The 19,672-nt window shown below is 45.7% G+C and overlaps 1 protein-coding gene across 2 annotated transcripts in view; it reads right to left on the reverse strand.

Moving 5' to 3' along the window:
* bltp3b (bridge-like lipid transfer protein family member 3B) overlaps positions 1–19,672 on the reverse strand; it is a 60,155-nt gene that overhangs the window by 24,443 nt on the left and 16,040 nt on the right. For both annotated transcript variants that reach the window (XR_013789010.1, XM_079494625.1), the window contains exons 2-13: positions 18,215–18,377; positions 14,857–14,895; positions 13,749–13,840; positions 12,432–12,621; positions 11,017–11,157; positions 7,394–7,558; positions 5,059–5,242; positions 4,110–4,193; positions 3,548–3,715; positions 1,538–1,647; positions 1,269–1,410; positions 510–703 (exon numbers count right to left, since the gene is read on the reverse strand). Coding sequence is in view for 1 of the 2 variants with exons in the window: in XM_079494625.1 (XP_079350751.1) it covers positions 510–703; positions 1,269–1,410; positions 1,538–1,647; positions 3,548–3,715; positions 4,110–4,193; positions 5,059–5,242; positions 7,394–7,558; positions 11,017–11,157; positions 12,432–12,621; positions 13,749–13,840; positions 14,857–14,895; positions 18,215–18,377 (1,672 nt within the window). In the remaining variant the exon portion in view is untranslated. The remainder of the gene's footprint in view (positions 1–509; positions 704–1,268; positions 1,411–1,537; positions 1,648–3,547; positions 3,716–4,109; positions 4,194–5,058; positions 5,243–7,393; positions 7,559–11,016; positions 11,158–12,431; positions 12,622–13,748; positions 13,841–14,856; positions 14,896–18,214; positions 18,378–19,672) is intronic.

Here is a 19,672-nt window from a genome sequence, read left to right on the forward strand (position 1 = left end):
CTTTGTTGCAATGAATGGAAATGTCTGATTTTACACGTTCATCTCTACAACTGCAACATGCACGTATGTGTGCATGTGTGTGTGTGTGTGTGTACTCGTGGGGCAAGGAAAGTATTAGTACAAGCATGTTCTAGTAGTGTGCGGTGTGTGTGTAAAAGGGTTGACCCGATCCGATTAGAGATCAGTGATCGGAAATCGGGGCTGATCACGTCATTTCCAAATGATCTGAATCGCATCGGGAGCAAAAAAAACGTGATCTAGTATCAATATGATATATATCCATGAAATCCATCATGATATTAGACTGGATATCGTCTGTGATATTGTAGTATTGTGATGAAGTGTTGTATAAAAATATAAATAACGGATCAGCAAGATCCAGTGTTCATTGACCCACTTGTACCTCAGAGAGCGTGCGAAATGAACCAAATAGGCCCGTAGCCCGTTTGATTCCATTTGTCCCACTGTCCAGAGTTTTAAATAAAAACACCCAAAGTGTACATGCATACCTTGAGCATGAGGCCGTCGACCTTGATGTCGACGTGCTCGTCGGGTTTCTGCGAGTCGTCGAGCTTGTAGAGCGCCATGAACTGCTCCAGACTCTGCCGCAGGTCCAGGGCGAACAGGTTGAGCCACACCAGGCTGCGTGGGTCCAGCACCAGCTGCAGAGCGTTCAGCTGAGCGTACAGGTTGGGACACGGGACTGGAAAGACACGAGCACGGAACCCCAAAACGGATCAGGACAAACATCCATTCAGTGTTGATTTTTACAGCAAATTTTTGAGTGGTGCAACCACTCCAAGGAACAGCAATGTCCGTGTTAACTTATGTGACTGTGTGTGTGGCTATGTGTGTGGCTATGTGACTATGAGTACCAGTAGGGGCAAAAGTGGCGCTGTTGTGCCAGAAACAGAGAGAGAGATAGTGTTGCACAGTTGTGCTCCAGTCGGGAGTGGATGATAGCTTACGTCATGTTGTAGTCTAGTTTGTAGTCATCAGGCCTATCATAATTTTAGGGCCTACCCAATAATAGCCTTGATGTGGCGTATATTAATACGACAAGTTTCTTCAAGTGCTTCTTGGAATAGTTTGTTTGGTATATCCATATTTTATTACAACTCATAGCGTTCGGTGAGACTAAAAATAAACAGGTCACCTGGAATGTTTCAGTGTTAGTCTAGTTTTAGTCGAGTAATATCATAAGATTTTAGTCGACTACATCTACAGTTGATTTAGCGTTGATGTGTTTACTGGGGACCGTGTCTTACTGGGGAAGTCTTTTCCATCCGGGAAGTAGTACTCGGTGAACTCCACATGGATGGCGGGCATCTCCGGGGGAAGGTACAGCGACTTCTTATTGCACGAGATCATGGTCTTGGGACTGGAGCGACGCTGGTCTGCTGTGGACACCTATAGGAAATGAACGCACAAGCACACAACAGAAAGCATACCATGAAGAGTCTCTGCTTGTGCACATGCACGTGTGTGTGCGTGTGTGTGTGTGTGTGTGTGCATGCGTGCGTGCGTGCATGCAGACCTGATAGATGCTGAAATCGGCTATCCTCAGGACCACAGAGCTAGACATGAGCTGGGTCTTGGAGCTCTGAGGAGGACTGAAGGTTGAAGTGGAACTGGTGCTGATCTTACCTGGACGGATGGACGAACGGACAGACAGACACAGAGAGATGAGACAAAAACAATGAGAGACATACAAATAGAGAATCAGAGGGACAGACAGACACAGACACGCAGATAGTGACCGATACACATCGATAGAGACAGACGGACGGACAGGGGACAGTGACATGAAGACAAAGAGGAGAAAGGAGAGAAATGGGAAGTATATCAGACCAGGTGGAAGGAGGCGGGACCAAAGAGACAGAGAAACAAGAGTGACAAGTTCAACTGTCCAATGAGAGCCCACCGTGCCTCTGCACTGCACACTGCGAAAAGTGTTAAGTTAAACTCCGAGGGTGTAAAAATTGACTTTTGTTGTCACTTTCTTCTTCCTGTTGTGGCTAGGAGACGTGTAAGACCTTTTTAACATCCTCTCTCACAAATTTAAAACGATAGTAAGCATAATGAAATATAGCTAGCTGGCTATGTAGAATTGTAGTTAGCCAACTAGCAGCCGTTTCTTTCATAGTTCATTCCCACGGTAATGGTTAGAAATGATGGTGGCATTATCGTTTACACTGCACTGGTTATGAACGTGCGGCTCAGGGACCACCAGGGGTCTTTGAGGAGTTCCAGGGGGCTCCCCTACAAAATGAGGAAAAGTTTGAACACCCTATTTATTTATTTTTTATCTACAGTACTTGTAGATCTGCTATTTTTGAAAAAGATGTTGACAAATCATCTGTTATGGGGGTCCCTGACTCCCTGGCACAAAACAATGTTCAAATGTGGGTCCACTTTTACACTCTGAGTCGAATTTGGGGTGCATAGATCCACTCTCAGAGTCGAATTTGGGGTGCATAGGTCGATTTTTACACTCTCAGAGTTGAATTTGGTGTGCATAGATCCACTCTCAGAGTCGAATTTGGGGTGCATAGGTCCACTTTTACACTCTCAGAGTTGAATTTGGGGTGCATAGATCCACTCTCAGAGTCGAATTTGGTGTGTATAGGTCCACTTTTACACTCTCAGAGTTGAATTAACCGGCAGAGGGCTGTTCCCGCTGCGTCTCCTCACCGCACCGCGACGTGCGCACCACATACACACGCACCGTGTGCCGGTACTACCTGGTTCTAGACACCAGCAGCACTGGGCTGGAGGGGACATCCACTCTGCCTCCCTAAGACCTACTCCTTCTGCGCACGCATCGTCCTTAAGGGACGCTGGGAGACACACAAAAACCCACAGGGGACCTGGTAAGTGCTGGTGCTGTGTGTGTGTGTGTGTGTGTATATGTGTGTGTGTATGTGTGTGTGTGTATATGTGTGTGTTTGTGTGCGTGTGTGCGTGCGTGCGTGCGAGAGAGACACAGTGCATAAAACTGTGGTATCAGGAAGTTGAGGCTTTTTAAGACATTGTAAATACTCGGGTGACAAAGTGGTACCTCTATCCAGCACCGTGGAATCTAGAGGTTTGAACCCAACACAGCATCCGGCTTGACATAGAGTCTATAGCAGTGGCTTTCAACCAGTGGTCCATGAGGGGGTTCCAGGTGGTCCCCGGCTAAATGATGGAGAGTCGGTAACCAAATGTACCCTTATTATAGATCTTTAACTTTTGAGATTGTAAAATTAAACCATTTGGTTCCATTGGCATCAGGCCACTTAATTTACACAAGAAGTCTGAACACTTCGAGTAGACACAATTAGAGCATGTAAGATAATTATTATTTTGATCAACGTTTGCCTGTTATCTCTCCACATCAATACAGCATAGAATTGTGGGGGAAAAAAATCTTAACACAAATATTCTTTCGTTTTGGGTCTGCGAGGCAAAGTCTGTGTGTGTGTGTGTGTGTGTGTGTGTGTGTGTGTGTGTGTGTGTGTGTGTGTGTGTGTGTGTGCGTGTGTGTGTGTGTGTGTGTGTGTACCATGTTGTGGGGAGCTGCTCTGCGTGGCGGGGGGGCTGCCCTGCTGGTCTTTGAGCGCCGCCTTCAGCATGTCCACGTTGGACTTGAACTCGTCCAGCAGGCTGCGGGCCCAGGTCTCCCTGGACTTGGTGGCCTCGCTGTAGTGCATCCAATGGAGACAGCTGTCGCCTGCATGGGAGAGGGATCAGAGAGCCCATTAAGACCTGGAATGCATCTGTGTCGCCTTAGCTTTTAACCACTCAAACCATTACTTTAACCCATTTTAAAGACACCAAGGACTCGACTGTGATGTCAATGTTATGCAACACGGAAGTAGTACGGACATGAAGCTGTTTATAAACCAGTCAGTCAGTGACATCACTGACGAATGCTTGGTGTCTACATGTGACCGAGTCAACTTTTCACCGTCGCTGCCTTTTTTTTTCTCCTTCTTTTTCTTCCTTCATGGGCCGTCTGGGCCCTGGCGCAGCGTACCGGTTGCACCGTCGATATTTAGGCCTGTGTCTCTCCAAGCCTTCATCAGTGTGTTTATGGCACAGAACAGAGCGTCAGAATGTCTTACCTGCTCTATGGGTGGGGTAGTAGTCCAGAGTTATCACGCTGAATGACAGCTGCATGGCTCCACCCGTTATCCTCTTATTGACCACTAGAGAGACAGAGAGACAGAGACAGAGACAGAGAGAGAGACAGAGACAGACAGAGAAAGAGAGAGAGAGAGAAGAGTGAATTATGGCTTCTTTCGTATTTAACACTAAAAGTATAGATCAATACGGATAGTTAATTCAAAAGGTGACCACAGCATATGGGGCCCTATTTCCGTATGTGCTTTACACCATATCACTAAACTTCTTTGCCTTTTTCTACTATTTGAGGGGAAAAAATGTATAGTTCAAATAGCCCATCTACAAGCTCACAATGTGTCAATGTAGAATTTTAAAATGTCTATTTGAAGAATTTTTAAATGTTTTTTCAAAATAGTAGAAAAAAATAAGGCAAAGAAAATAGGGCCCCATATGTGTGCGTGCTTGTGTGCATGTGTGTGTGAGTGCGCTCGCACGGGAGTGACTCACGCATTATCTGTCACAAGGATCAAAGTAAAACAGCTTTGTCACTCTTGTCATCCTGCCAGTGTGTTATTGCGAGTAGAGTAGGGTTGCTGCTTGTTTGACTCCTGCCATGTCATGTGTGTGTGTGTATTAGGGTTAACCCATTTTGACCTGAGATCAGATTCTAAAAATGTCTTCTACATCCTGACAGTTTTCTGAAAAAGCTATGTTTATATGTCAGTCGTTCTTCGATTTTTCAATAATAGCAGACCTACAAGCTCGTAGCGCGCCACTCGGTGGCGCGCTATGAGCTTGTAGATCTGCTATTTTTCAATAGCTAAAGCATAACATAATGCTAACACCAAAAGGGGTTCCCGCCCAGAATGGGTTAAAACCCATTAACGAAATAAGTGATTTTTAGTAATCGCACAAATCGGCTACGCCAGCCGCCCCAGGTACCCGTACCTTTGTCCTTGGCGTGGATGTCGTCACAGATGTGCAGGTCCAGGTGTGTGATCTGCAGGTGGTGGGAGGTCTCACACACGTCGTAGGCAGCGAACAGCTTGGCCATGTTGGCGTTCGCGTCAGCCGCCGCCCCCGACGCCTGCTGCGTGCGCACCTGCTGGGCCGACGGGGGCGGGGACGACTCCTGAGCAACGCACAGGCACGTGCAGGTGCGCACACACGCACACAAACACACACAGACACACACACACACACACACACACACAAACACACAGACACACTGAATAAGTCACTGTATACTGTAGATTGCACGAAATGATTATAAGCAGAATTTGAACGACTTTCAATCTCGCATCCCTAAATTATGCATGTCGTGTAGGCACACATTTTCAAAAAGGTTCAAAAGTTGTCCAATCTACAAGCTTGCGATGCGATGTGAGCTTGTGAATTGGCTATTTTTGTGAGCTTGTAGATTTGTTATTTTCATAGTATAAAAAGGAGTTTTTGAAGACCGGCTTAAAGTTATAACTGCTTCCTATTTTAGGCAGTTGTTTTTTTGGTGCTCGCGCACGCACGCACGCACGCACGCACGCACGCACAAACATATGGCATGCTCTGTCTCAGGTGAAGGTAAGAAGTGTGAACTATGAACAATCCCTCCAGCAGATGGCGCTCCACACCTAGCTGATGCCTCGCAGGGATGTGTGGCTGTATGAGAGCTCACATACACACAAATCCTGGAAAGCTCGCCTCAAAACAGTCGCCTCGGGCGTACAGCCGGCGGAACTGCTCAGCCTGGGATTCTTAAACATAACCTCAATAAACTATGCTTGAATGGTTAAACCTAACCTTATTTCTAACTTTAACCTCAGTAAAACGGTGCCAAAACCTATTCCCAAACTTAACCCCAGTAAAACTATGCTTAACCCTAAATGTATTTATTTTTTTATCCCACGATTATGCAACCCATTCTGTTCCACCCAGTGTCAATTATCTAATGTAATCCTGGGCGCTACACTCCCTGGGGAAAACTTCCTTCTATTTCACCTGACAGGGGGGAGTTTCCCCGGTTGGACGTAGCATGTGGAAGGAACACGTTGTTCCAACTAGTTCCTTTCCCCTCCATCAGGAGCCCCCGGCTGTATAGAGACCAGGACTACAGCATGTTTTTAGTGAGGGTACCTACCCTAGGAGACACGGGGAGAACATGCAAACTCCACACAGAAAGGCCCTTTCGCCAACTCCGCCTCGGGTATGGGCACTGATTACGCGGAGGAGAGAACACGCCCTCAGCACCCACAGCGTGGGTGGAATCGAACCCTGGACCTTATAGCTGTGAGGCGACAGCGTTACAGACTGCGCCACCGTGCCCCCACGCTAAATATATTTCTAACCTTATTCTCAGTCAAACAAATACAAGAACCGCCCCACCAGAAAGAAACTAGGGCGAGCGTGTTTTACGGCAAACATTCCGGTTAACATACTGTACACACTCATGTGTTACCTATAGGTTAAAGAGCTTAGACTATGACTTGGCAGGAACACAAACGGATTTAGGACAGAGAGAGAGAGAGAGAGAGAGAGAGAGAGAGAGAGAGAGAGAGAGAGAGAGAGAGGAGTGAAATGAATTAGTTATTTGTGAAAAGCTCACACCCTGTCAGGTTGTGGATGTGCTATTTTTGCCATTTCTTCCACATTTTGGGAATGTTTGCCTACATGACCAAAATAGGGACAGCAGGTCCAAAGAGGTCCAGGAGAGTATGACAACGAGGACAAGAGACATAATAACATGGGGCACATAACGTGTGTGTGAAAGATCATTCCTGACAGTTCAGACTATATTACTTCCTTGGTGCCGGATCACGTATCTTATGCTTATCCTATAATAACACATTCTTCATACATATTTCATACAGTATTTCACTTCATGCAGTATTTCTGTTATTGCTGCTGGATCAGGTCAATTGATTCTCTAGCCTACTCCATGCTACAGTATAGCATGTGTCTCTGTAATGGTAATGGAATGTCGGGCCGGAGCGCAGTAGTAGCCTGTGAGCATTTATCTCGGTGGCAGTGGCATGTGTATAGTTATGTATAACTAGACCGGTGCCCGGCTGTAGAGTACCCGTTATCTCTCCTAATGGTACCAACATCAATACAGCATAGAGTGGACAAAATCTTATCCAACGCAAGTTTTGAGTCTGAGAGGCGAAATGTCATCAAATGGTGGTCGGGTGGACTCAAATGCCGAATAAAACAATGGGCCTTGATATGAAGCGGGTTGAAAACCACAGCTCTGCTGCTAAATGTACGGTTGCACGGGGTGGTACTGTACCTCGTCGGTGGCCAGGCTCTTCCTCTGCTGCGTGGACCTCTCCATGGCCTCGCTCAGGGACTTGGCGTACTGGACCATGGCTTTGAGCTGGGAGTCCGTCAGCACCCACAGCAGGTCGTCCAGGATCAGGATGAGCTTGGAGGCCACCACGTTACAGTCTTTCATCTGAAACAGACAGCAGTTGTTGGTTTCCCAAACTTTTTCATGTCAAGGACCCCCAGTTTGACGCGCATTGACATGCAGTCTACGGACCCTCATTTAATGCCATATCTATCTCTGGGACCCTGATTTATATTGTAAAATAAATGTTAATTTAACTATGAGAGTGTACAGACCCATAACGCCAGGGCTCCACCGGACGCGTTGCAACTCCGTCTCCGTCGCACCGGTTCAATTTTAATGCACGCGTCGCGTCTCCGTCAACGCAACGCAACGCGGGCAGTGGAGCCACCCTTCATTGATTAAAAAGGGAACATTCCCTGACGGTGACGCGACGCTGACGCGACGCTGACGCGCCCGGTGGAGCCCGGCCGGAGGGTCCATTTGGTTCCAAACTATCATTTAGCTGGGGACCCCCTGGAACTCCCTCAAGGACCCCACCTTGGGAACCACTGACATACAGAATCACATCACAGTTTATTCAAATTCCCATAAAAAGTTTTAGCCCATTCCTCATGTCATGTGCAATGGCCTCCCAATTCATTAGCATTCTTGGGTTTGTGTTTTGCAACCTGCCTTCTTCAAATCCAACCAGAGATATTCTAATGGAGTTGGAGTCAGGAGGAGACTGTTACGGGCCGGCCACACTAGAATGTTCTAATGGAGTCAGGAGGAGACTGTTACGGGCCGGCCACACTAGAATGTTCCAGGAGGAGACGGTTACGGGCGGCGACACTAGAATGTTCCAGTCAGGAGGAGACTGTTACGGGCCGGCCACACTAGAATGTTCCAGGAGGAGACTGTTACGGGCGGCGACACTAGAATGTTCCAGTCAGGAGGAGACTGTTACGGGCCGGCCACACTAGAATGTTCCAGGAGGAGACTGTTACGGGCCGGCCACACTAGAATGTTCCAGGAGGAGACTGTTACGGGCCGGCCACACTAGAATGTTCCAGGAGGAGACTGTTACGGGCGGCCACACTAGAATGTTCCAGTCAGGAGGAGACTGTTACGGGCGGCCACACTAGAATGTTCCAGTCAGGAGGAGACTGTTACGGGCCGGCCACACTAGAATGTTCCAGTCAGGAGGAGACTGTTACGGGCCGGCCACACTAGAATGTTCCAGTCAGGAGGAGACTGTTACGGGCCGGCCACACTAGAATGTTCCAGTCAGGAGGAGACTGTTACGGGCCGGCCACACTAGAATGTTCCAGGGCTTGTGTGCTGTGTACACAATGTTCCTGACTGGTTGTTTGGACGGCAACCAAGCTTTCCACACATGCCATGGTTTAATGATATGGGACATTATCTGCCACACTTCTGGTTTTGGTTCAGTTGTGCAGTCAGCCAATGATAAACGCCCCCTTCAGCTATGCTACGACACAATGAGTCGGAGGCACAATGGGTCTAATTAGTTTAACACAAGAGCCTGTTGTGGCCTTTTTATGAAGATGAAACTCAACTTTAAACAGATGTGTATTCATCTCATGGTGGGCACACACTAGCTTGGTTTGAGTGTGTGTGTGTGTGTGTGTGTGTGTGTGTGTGTGTGTGTGTGTGTGTGTGTGTGTGTGTGCGCACACATACAGTTGCACAAACACAAACGTTGTGTGTATTGAAGCTGCCATGGAAGCTGTTGCATGGTAGTAAATTGACCCTAGCTGGTCTTTGGATTTATTCAGAGTTTAATGAACGGTTTTACGGTGTAGTAATTAAGCGTCCATGCGGTGGTGGTGGTGGTCAGGTGGTATAAATAGATCTGATTATACAGGAAGAGTTGGATGGAACTTTCACAGGCCAACTGCAGCCATCTCTGCAAAGTGAGCACTGTGTGTGTGTGTGTGTGTGTGTGTGTGTGTGTTACAACTGTCAGTGCGCCTGGCTTCCTCTTGGCTGAATGAGAGCATTATGAGGGGAAGTGCGTTGCCTTCAGGCTGTTTCTTTAACTCCCAAACTGGAACTAAAATATCAAATGTCACCTCCCTTCACACCTCTCTGTTCTGTGGCAACACAAACACACAAAAGGATCGCTTTAACCTAGATTGAGTAGCTGTGCGTGCGCGCGTGCACACTCCGAGCATGTAGATCGGACATTTTTCGGTGTGCAAATAAGTATGTCAAGAGTCAGGCTTTTGGGATAGGGTTAAACATGCTAAAAGACGTGGTAAAGATGGCGTTTATAAAAGTGCCATCCCACTATTTGGAAAGTCCTCAGAAGTATAGCAGTACAAACGTGTGCCAGCCAACACGATAACAGCGTGATTCAGCTGCACTGCAACAGCCTGAGACACAGTGAATCTAATTAGTCGAACACAGGAGTCTTTTATGAGGATGAGACTTGATTAAATTACAGGGGTTCTCAACCCGTGGGTCGCGACCCCTCGGGGGGGGGGTCGCCAAATTATTTTAGGGGGTCCCCAAATTATTTTCAAAAAAATAAAAAATAAATTAAAAAAATAGCAGACCTACAAGCTCGTAGCGCGCCACTCGGTGGCGCGCTATGAGCTTGTAGATCTGCTATTTTTCAATAGCTAAATTATAACAATGCTTAAAACACCAAAAGGGGTTCCCGCCTAAAATGGTTTAAGGTTATTGTAGCAGTCAATTTATATTGGGGGTCGGGAGGGGGCGGGGCGGGGGTCCCGAGACATTGCCAAAGCATTTCCGGGGGTCCCCGGCCAAAAACGTTGAGAACCCCTGGATTAAAACACATGTGTATTCATCTCTGGTTGGCCACGGTGCGCGCACATGCGTGCGTGGCCAAATGTCCCCACTCCCCACAAGTCATTTATGGGTGAAAAATATTTTTAGAGGTCGGCTTACAATGAGGAAAAGATTCAGAAAGGTGTGGGTTAAGGTGAAGTTAGGAGAAGGGTTGGTGTTGATGTTTTGCCCGATATGCCGGTGGCGTGTACAGAAAACAGCCGATCTAACAAGCTCACAACAGGTTGCTCCTGCTTCTAAATGCCTCTGATTGTTTTTTGTTGTCTCTTATAATCCATCCTGTGAGTCATATGGATTATTACACAGACACTGTATTACACTGACATTTTGTGTAAGTATGATAATGCATGCTACCACATGTGCATGTGCTGTATGTAACGGTCTGTAGTCTGCTTTTGCTTATGTTCATTCAGCTTTATAACATGGGTACATTAATGCATGAAGTCTGTCATTCACTGATCACTGATCAGGTGGGATGGGAGCGGCCAGTTTCAGGAGAGCTTTTGTTTCCGTCTCTTTGTCCTCGTTTATGTATGCATGGATGTATTTGTTGTATTGTTCCGTCTACTGTACTCCCTGTATTTTAGTTGGACCCCCTCGAAAACGAGATGATACATCTCAAGGGGATATCCTTTTCAATAATGGTACTATAGTTGTAAACCGTAAAATGTCATTCATAAAATCACTGTGTAGTAATGCATGTGTGCGTGCGTGCGTGCGTTTTGTGTGAGTGCACCAACCCGTCTTTTTAGAGTGACTCTGATCTTGGACTGGTTGGTTATAAGGCGGATGGGTGCGCTCAGCATTTCGTGCTCGGCACTCTGGATGGCGTCGGCCTCGATGCGGATCATCTGCCAGCTGATCTCCTTGAAGGTCAGCATCTGAAGCACACAGAGGGTCCAAGTTCAATCAATCCACAGCCCAAATCTGTATACTAATCATCTGAGGCACACAGAGGGTCCAAGTTCAATCAATCCACAGCCCAAATCTGTATACTAATCATCTGAGGCACACAGAGGGTCCAAGTTCAATCAATCCACAGCCCAAATCTGTATACTAAACATCTGAGGCACACAGAGGGTCCATGTTCAATCAATCCACAGCCCAAATCTGTACTAATTGTAAATAAAACGGTAAATGGTACATTTATATAGTGTCTTTATCCAAGGCGCTTTACATAGATTGTGCATTACATTCACCCATTCACACACACACATTCATACACCGATGGTGGAGGAAACCATGCAAGGCACCAACCTGCACATCGTGAGCAATTAGGGGTTCAGTGTTCAGTGTCGAGATCTGGCCTACCGGCCACTCCGCCCCTGAGCCACTGCCGTACTACGCTTCCTCTGCGCTTCATTTCGATTGGACAACTCCACAAAACCAATCACACCAGAGGGGGTTGTTTGTATAGGCATTTATCTGACACTCTTATCCAGTGTGACTTGCAATGCAAAGTGCAAGATCACAGTAAAGGACATGAACCCTAGTCAGCCAAAAAACAGGGTAAACGTTCAAGTGAATAGATCCACAACCATGTAATGCTTGACAGTGTGTCGCGGGTTCGAGTCCCGATCCCGACGAGCTTTGCTGCGTGTCACCCCCCCCCCCCCCCCCCCACCTCTCTCCCCATTTCCTATCATACAACTGTAATCGATCAATAAAGGCAAAAAGCTAAAGAATGTAATGCTTCAAAGTAACCAGGATGCCAGTAAACACCAAACTTAGCATCTGTCTAAACATGCTATATATAAATAACATTCGTAGCATTCATGGACAAGCAAAGAGTATATGTCTTTCTAAATAACACCGCATATTTGAACAAGTAGCCAACATCTATCTAGCTGCATAATAACAATAACAAGCATCTTAACCTATGCCCTATGAACTATATTGTTCATTGTATGACTAACTGTGAAAATAGCCAATGAAGCCAATGCAAGCTAAAGCCAATACAAGCTACAGTACATATGAATTATGTACTGTATTAATATCAATATGACATGTATCGTCTATAACGACATGCGCAAAATAGGGACGCCAGGTTGAGAGTGGTTGAGAAGTGATACAATAGAGTGCTGTGCAGATGAGAGGAGGGCGGTCTGGGAATAAGGGGGTTATTAGAGCGGGAGGTGGAATCGTGGCGCTGTACCTCTCCTCTCTGGGGGTCCTGGATGCGCGTGAAGCGCAGGTCGCTGATGCTCCAGCTGGTGTTGACGCTGTACACCTGCAGCTGGGAGAGCTCGAAGGAGGCGTTGAACGCCTTGGCACTGATCCGGATCACTATGGAGTTGATGGACAGAGAGATGCCCTCCACCACCTTCTCAGCAAAGCCGTACTCACTGGGCGCGGGAGAGCAGAGAGAGAGAGAGAGGGACAGAAAGAGAGATAGACGAGGAGATAAAGAGAGCGGAGGAGAAAGAGAGCGAGAGAGAGAGAGAGGAGCGGAGATAGTGAGAGCGGGGGAGAGAGAGAGAGGGGGGGGTGGAAAGAGAGAGCGAGGGAGAAAGCGAGAGGTGGCGGAGAGAAAGAGAGAGAGAGGGAGAAAGAGAGGTAGACATGGGTAGGAACAGTCAGTTCTGTGATCGGTGTTTGAACAACTCGGGGTATGTGTCGCCGTACAGATAGAAATGGAATACGATTATATGTAGTGCATATAAGAGGGTAGATGACGAGACAGAATTTATTGTCACATCACAGTTTAGCAGAAAGTGATGAAATTCGTTTTTGTGCATATAGTTCCCGTCGTGTCATTTTCCCAAGAAAACAAAGAAAGGGAAGAACAGAGAAGTGGTGTGGGGATAGACAGCGCCTCAGCACCACGTAATGGCAAACAAACGACCCCATTCCATTCTGGCTCGAGACTCACGCTGCGTGTCCTTCCAACCTCCAGCCTCAGTCTCTTGTGTCTCTACTGCCATTTCTAAACAAGGCAGCAACTGTCCCTGTAAATATATGAATATTTATGTTTTTGTGTTCAGCGTTTTGGTTGAGGAAATCACCGCATAGTGCAAGGTCTCAAATAAAGCTGAAAGTAATAATAATACACTTTATTTATAGAGCACTTTTCAGAACAAAATTCACAAAGTGCTTTACATTGCATATAAAATACAGTAGAGTAGAGTAAACCGCCCAGGGTGGTCAACACTAGGACTGTGACGATATATGCACGATTAAGTGTGTATGTTTTGTACACATTGTGAACCACTTAAAAAGTTAAAAACAGGGGTCTATCCTTGGCCGTCTATCCTTGGCCCACACTCTTTTTCCCTCTACACCAAATGTCTTCGCCAGAGATGGCTGATCTACAAGTTCACAACACAACACTTGTAGGGCTTGTAGATATTGCTACTGCTATTTTTGCCAAATGCTGACCTATTATGGCATGCCCAGAATAGAGGGACGTTATGTACGTGGTTATGGGCATTGCATTATGCGTGTAGAAGCATAAACATTGAACTCAGCTCACCTTTGTCCTGAGGCTGTTGCTATGGGAGACGGGCCGTTGGGTGGACGGGGCTCATCACAGGTGCTCATGTCCATCACCACTTTATCCAGAGTCTGATGGCCAGAGATTGAGAGACACAGAGAGAGACAGACACGTGAGATCAGCTTCACCGCGAACAATCTGAATCTATGCCTTCTAGGGTTATTGTTCTTTGAGACTTTCCGTTCCAAAAAGCCTGCTTCGATATTTGTAGTTTGGAGAACATCATGAGCAGTGGCCTAAAGGTTAGATGAGTAACGAAAGGTTCGGTTCAATCCCCGGGACCGGCATGAATAATCTGGTCATGGAAGTGATTGACCAACTCTCACAAGTCCTTGCAACAGCCACTGTTGAAGTGCCCTTGAGCAAGACATTTAAGCCCCAAATGCTCCAGTTGAACTGCTCTGTGGCCACCGCACTCACCAAAAGAACGCCCACATGCGTGCTTTGCTGCGCAGGTTTGCGCAAGGCTATTCTCGTAAATGTATAAACAATATATTTCTGAGAAAACACAAATGAACAATGGCTAAAATAACTTGTATGTCAACCTGTTTCGTGAAACACAGCCAAACCGGGGCATCTGGTTACCCTACTGTAGATAACACTAGGTGCTCAATCATATAAATAGCAGCGGGACAGAGAGGGCTCTTCACCGAGGTGGCTGGCAAGACGGATCGCGTCGTCGTGCTTCTGCTGTTCTTCTCCAGTAGCCTATGCGCTGGTAATTACGACCTAGAGACTGGGGCCAATTTAGCCGTCTGTCAACCAGACACCTGTGCTCTTATCAGCGAGCTGACGCGTAAGCTCATTGCTCTGACTGTGTTTGTTATGTTCGTAAAAGCTGGGTTGTAACTTGCAAAACTGTCAAAGTGGGCCTTTTCTGTTCCTCGCCTGTATGCTTATTCTAATACATTTTATTATTTTTTCTTTCTTTTGCATGCTGTACATGTTTGTTTTATACATGTACTTTTGACAGATTTACCTTTAATGAATTATTATTATATTATTTCAACAATCAAAGCTGTTAATGACACGATAAACCTGCAGAGTGATATTGTGAGCAATGTGTGTGCGTGCGTGCCTGCCTTACCAAAGTGATGGGGTGTGTCTTGAGCTTCGTCCATGGTATCTGTCAACACAAACAAGGGATAATGAGTCTCTAGAGCACAAGACTTCCAGTTCCACTGCAGCCCCATTCATACCTTGTCGCACGATAAAATAGCAGATCAACAAGCTCTCAACATGTCAGGGATGTATCGCCTTGCGACACCTAGGCTTAGTAGGTCTGATACTTTTTGGTGCACAATGCCATCGTGCAAAGGAGCATAAATTGGAAGTTAGACACTCCCATCTTCTGAAAACTGGTAAATTGAATGTCTTTTGATGAAATTCCCAAATACAACTGAATGCAATTAAGGAGTGAATCCATCAAATAATCTGTTTAGTGATGCGTCATGATGTCAACATGTCTACCGGTATATGTAAATATATAGGTAAATAATCTGTTTAGTGATGCGTCATGATGTCAACATGTCTACCGGTATATGTAAATATATAGGTAAATAATCTGTTTAGTGATGCGTCATGATGTCAACATGTCTACCAGTATATGTAAATATATAGGTCAATAATCTGTTTAGTGATGCGTCATGATGTCAACATGTCTACCGGTATATTAGGTAAATAATCTGTTTAGTGATGCGTCATGATGTCAACATGTCTACCGGTATATGTAAATATATAGGTAAATAATCTGTTTAGTGATGCGTCATGATGTCAACATGTCTACCGGTATATGTAAATATATAGGTAAATAATCTGTTTAGTGATGCGTCATGATGTCAACATGTCTACCAGTATATGTAAATAATCTGTTTAGTGATGCGTCATGATGTCAACATGTCTACCGGTATATGTGCAAGTTACATTTGCTTTTGATCAATATTAGGATATATAGGAAAAGTTGTGTTTTTGGCTGCTGCGTAAATCTATTAAAAATGTCAAAATGCTCAGGTTCAGATACTTTACTACTTTATTTTACTCTAAATGAATCACAGATCAACTCGGAGGGGATTAAATCAAGTAAAAAGATGAAGTTGACTCAGAGTGACGTGGAACAGGAATCAATGGCAGTGTAACTGGCATCTGAAAGAAAACCGCACTCGCACACGCCATTAATCCGGCACAAACTGCATCTGACTCAGGCCTTTGCCAAATTAAATAGCATTTACTCCCCAAAAGGAGATTAAGGATTTATGTTAATCCGGTACGCCTTTCAATTTCAAGGCCTCGTTTCTCCAAAACGCTATAAATTTCAATCAAGAACAGAAACATTCTCGGGGATTTGTGGAGGTTAATTGAAAAAAAAAAAAACACAATGACTGACGAAAATAAAATAAAAGTAATAGAAACTTAAAAAAACAACAACTCTAGAACAAAGTGGGGACCCCAGGGGTCCATTTGGGGGTCTCTAGCAAGATGTGGAAGGATTTAAACACTTCGACTATTCGAAAATAGCCAATCTACAAGCTCACATCGTGATGCGATGCATTGTGAGCTTGTAAATCGGCTATTTTCAAAACAAAATACTGACAAATAGTCTCTTGTGGGGGTCCCTCCCTGGACAAAACCTTTTCAAATGGGGGGGGTCTGTGGTCCATTGTCGTATCAACCATCACTGCTCTAGAAGCATTGCGGGGGTTCTGGGACAACCGGAGAAGGGAAGCAAAGTCTAAAAGAGGTCAAAACAATTTTTTTTGTATGTAGAACAAGTTAATTGTTAGACCAACGCACTGGGCCCGTGTGGCCTTCGGCAGGGTCATACAGCCATTAACAGGCTCGACTTGAACAACTGCCCTCGTCACACTGCTACACTCTTCACCCCCCCCCCCCCCCCCCCCACCCCCTAAATGACTTGGTTATTATAGCCACTGCACTGCACCAAACTTTCTTTTCTTACACATCATGAGGATTCGTGACACGGCAATAAAGATAAGTTACAGCCAGACACTAACTCAACAGCAGCGCAAAGATCAATTGGCACATGGAGAATAAACAAACACTCACACACACATCACACAAACACTCACACACACGTCTCTCTCACTCTGCCACCAGACTTGTCAAACGACGGCAATAAAAGATGAGTACCGTTTTTTTTATGAACGTACACAGAATATGAACAGATTAATTCAGAGGGAAAAGAACGGTGAGAGAGAGGAAAAGAGAAAGAGTGACGTGGTGGAGGAGAGCGAACCACCGTCCGTCGTCCTGGGCAACCGTACCAACATGGAGGAAAACACAACATCTACAGTTCACTGTTTCCAGGGTGTGTCACATGGGTGTGGCAACGTGATCTTTATTCTTGACAGCACATTTTGATCTCAGTTTTAGTCATAGTCTTCTGAATAGATTTCATTTAGTGCTGGTCACAATTTTAGTCACCTGGAATGTTTTAGTGTTAGTCTAGTTTTAGTCGACTAAATATCAGAAGATTTTAGTCGACTAAATCTACAGTTGATTTAGTCGACTAAAATGTATTTTGGAGAGCCTAGATGCCGTCGTAATGGCTTATTTTACACTTGCTGAAAATAGACTATCTACAAGCTCACAATGCGTCACACTGCGGCGCGTTGTGAGCTTGTAGATCTGCTATTTTCAGCATGCAACCAAGTGTATAATGACTTGTATCTTTTACTTATACTGGATCTCTTGTCCACTAGGCCTCTCCTAACATGTTGTAGTTTTTATTTGTTGACGAAATTGTCAATATATTTACTCTTAGTTATCATAGCTTAGTTTTCATTTAGTTTTCGTCAGTGAACAAAGGTAGTCGACGAACAATTTGTCATAGAATTAGTCGACGAAATCAACACTGCAAGCGACTGCATGTGACACACACAACTGATGACCAGCCACGTGGGCAGTCACCCAGCATCTTTGTGTGTGTGTGTGTGTGTGTGTGTGTGTGTGTGTGTGTGTGTTACCCTGATAGCAGCCTTGTTGCAGCACACAGAGTTAATTGCCAGCCAGGTGGGCAGCTGTGTGTGTGTGTGACTGTGTGTGTGTGTGTGTTACCCTGATAGCAGCCTTGTTGCAGCCCACAGAGTTAATTGCCAGCCAGGTGGGCAGCTGTGTGTGTGTGTGTGTGTGTGTGTGTGTGTGTGTGTGTGTGTGTGTGTGTGTGTGTGTGTGTGTGTGTGTGTGTGTGTGTCTGTGTGTGTGTGTGTGTGTGTGTGTTACCCTGATAGCAGCCTTGTTGCAGCCCACAGAGTTAATTGCCAGCCAGGTGGGCAGCTGTGTGTGTGTGTGTGTGTGTGTGTGTGTGTGTGTGTGTGTGTGTGTGTGTGTGTGTGTGTTACCCTGATAGCAGCCTTGTTGCAGCAGACAGAGTTAATTGCCAGCCAGGTGGGCAGCTCTGTGTGTGTGTGTGTGTGTGTGTGTGTTACCCTGATAGCAGCCTTGTTGCAGCAGACAGAGTTAATTGCCAGCCAGGTGGGCAGGTCCAGCAGACTCTGCAGAACCTCCTCGTCCAGCTCCAGGTTGGTCAGCTGACCTTCTCCCTTCAGAGTGCTCAGGTTGATCTTGTCTGGGGACAGATTCTTAGCAAACCTACAAAATAAAAGCACACAGACAGGTTCTTAGCAAACCTACAAAATAAAAGCACAGACAGGTTCTTAGCAAACCTACAAGAAAACACGCGCACAGTTCCATTACTATAGAGAGTAGGGATGCAAATTATCGGTTAATTCGTTAATTCATCAATGAGTTGTTTTTAAATGTGCTATACAAATACATTTGATTTTAACCTTATCGATCGATTAACCGGTTAGTTGATAAGTTTAAGGCATTTTTATTTATTTATCTGAGAATCTTAATTTCCCTCAATGCCTAAGATAAAAATCAGCATTTTGCTGATATACCTTCAGAAAGAATACAAAAGGCATATTACATTCCTCAAATATGTATTTGACCATTTGAGATACAGGGCCAGGCAATGGCATCTTTGTATGAGGAATACAATGATGTCTGTCACATCACATGCAAAAGCAGAGACGTTTCTCTGTGGCTACCAAGGTGGGGGGTGGGGGGGGGGGGGGGGGGGGGGTTAGCCGGCCCACATGTGCATTCCTCGGAAACAGCATTACATTCACAAACCGCCCAATAAAGGAACCCCCCCCCCCCCTCATCTAGACTGAGTGGAAGCAGCATCTAGCGTTGGAGTTTGGAAGTGTTCGTTGGAAATCAACGGTCGTGCGTATCGCCCGTTTCTAAATTGCACATAATGCAGGATGCAGCAGGACGTTGTGTAACTTGTGTTATTGAAAACGTGCGCTTCCAAACTCTGACACGGAAAAATAATCATCTGCACATAATTTCTTGACAGAAAGTAGCTCATAACGTGTCTACACGCCAGATTTTTATGAAACAAAAACTTTGCAGATAAGACGATATATCAAGCTTTCCGTACAGCTACAATGTTGGCGAGTTTAACGTCGTTAAATGCAACCAGATAGCACATTTCTGTTTGGATGTATGGGCTGTCATGGCCAGAACATAGTTGTTTGCCACTTGCACTCGGTAGGTGTCCCCGCATAACTTCCGGGTACGATCATGTCACCCGCCTCTACACTACTACATCAACATTTGGACCCTGAAGCCAATCCTGCGGAAGTCTCTAGATGGGTGCTACACCAGAATGTTGCATGCAGTACTTAACTTCAGCAAGAGTGCACATGTTACCAATGAGATCCTGTGTGAGGGGAATACCAAGGGTGAGTGAGAAAATAGCAGCCAGGAGGATGAGATTAATAGGGCACTGTCAAAGACATCAAGAGCTGCCAGAGAAGCAAATTGGTGCTGTGGGAACCAACACACAGGCATCGGTCACGAGGACATCCCACATT

The sequence above is a fragment of the Electrona antarctica genome (genome assembly GCF_951216825.1).
Source record: "Electrona antarctica genome assembly, chromosome: 23".
Classification (NCBI taxonomy): Eukaryota; Metazoa; Chordata; class Actinopteri; order Myctophiformes; family Myctophidae; genus Electrona; species Electrona antarctica.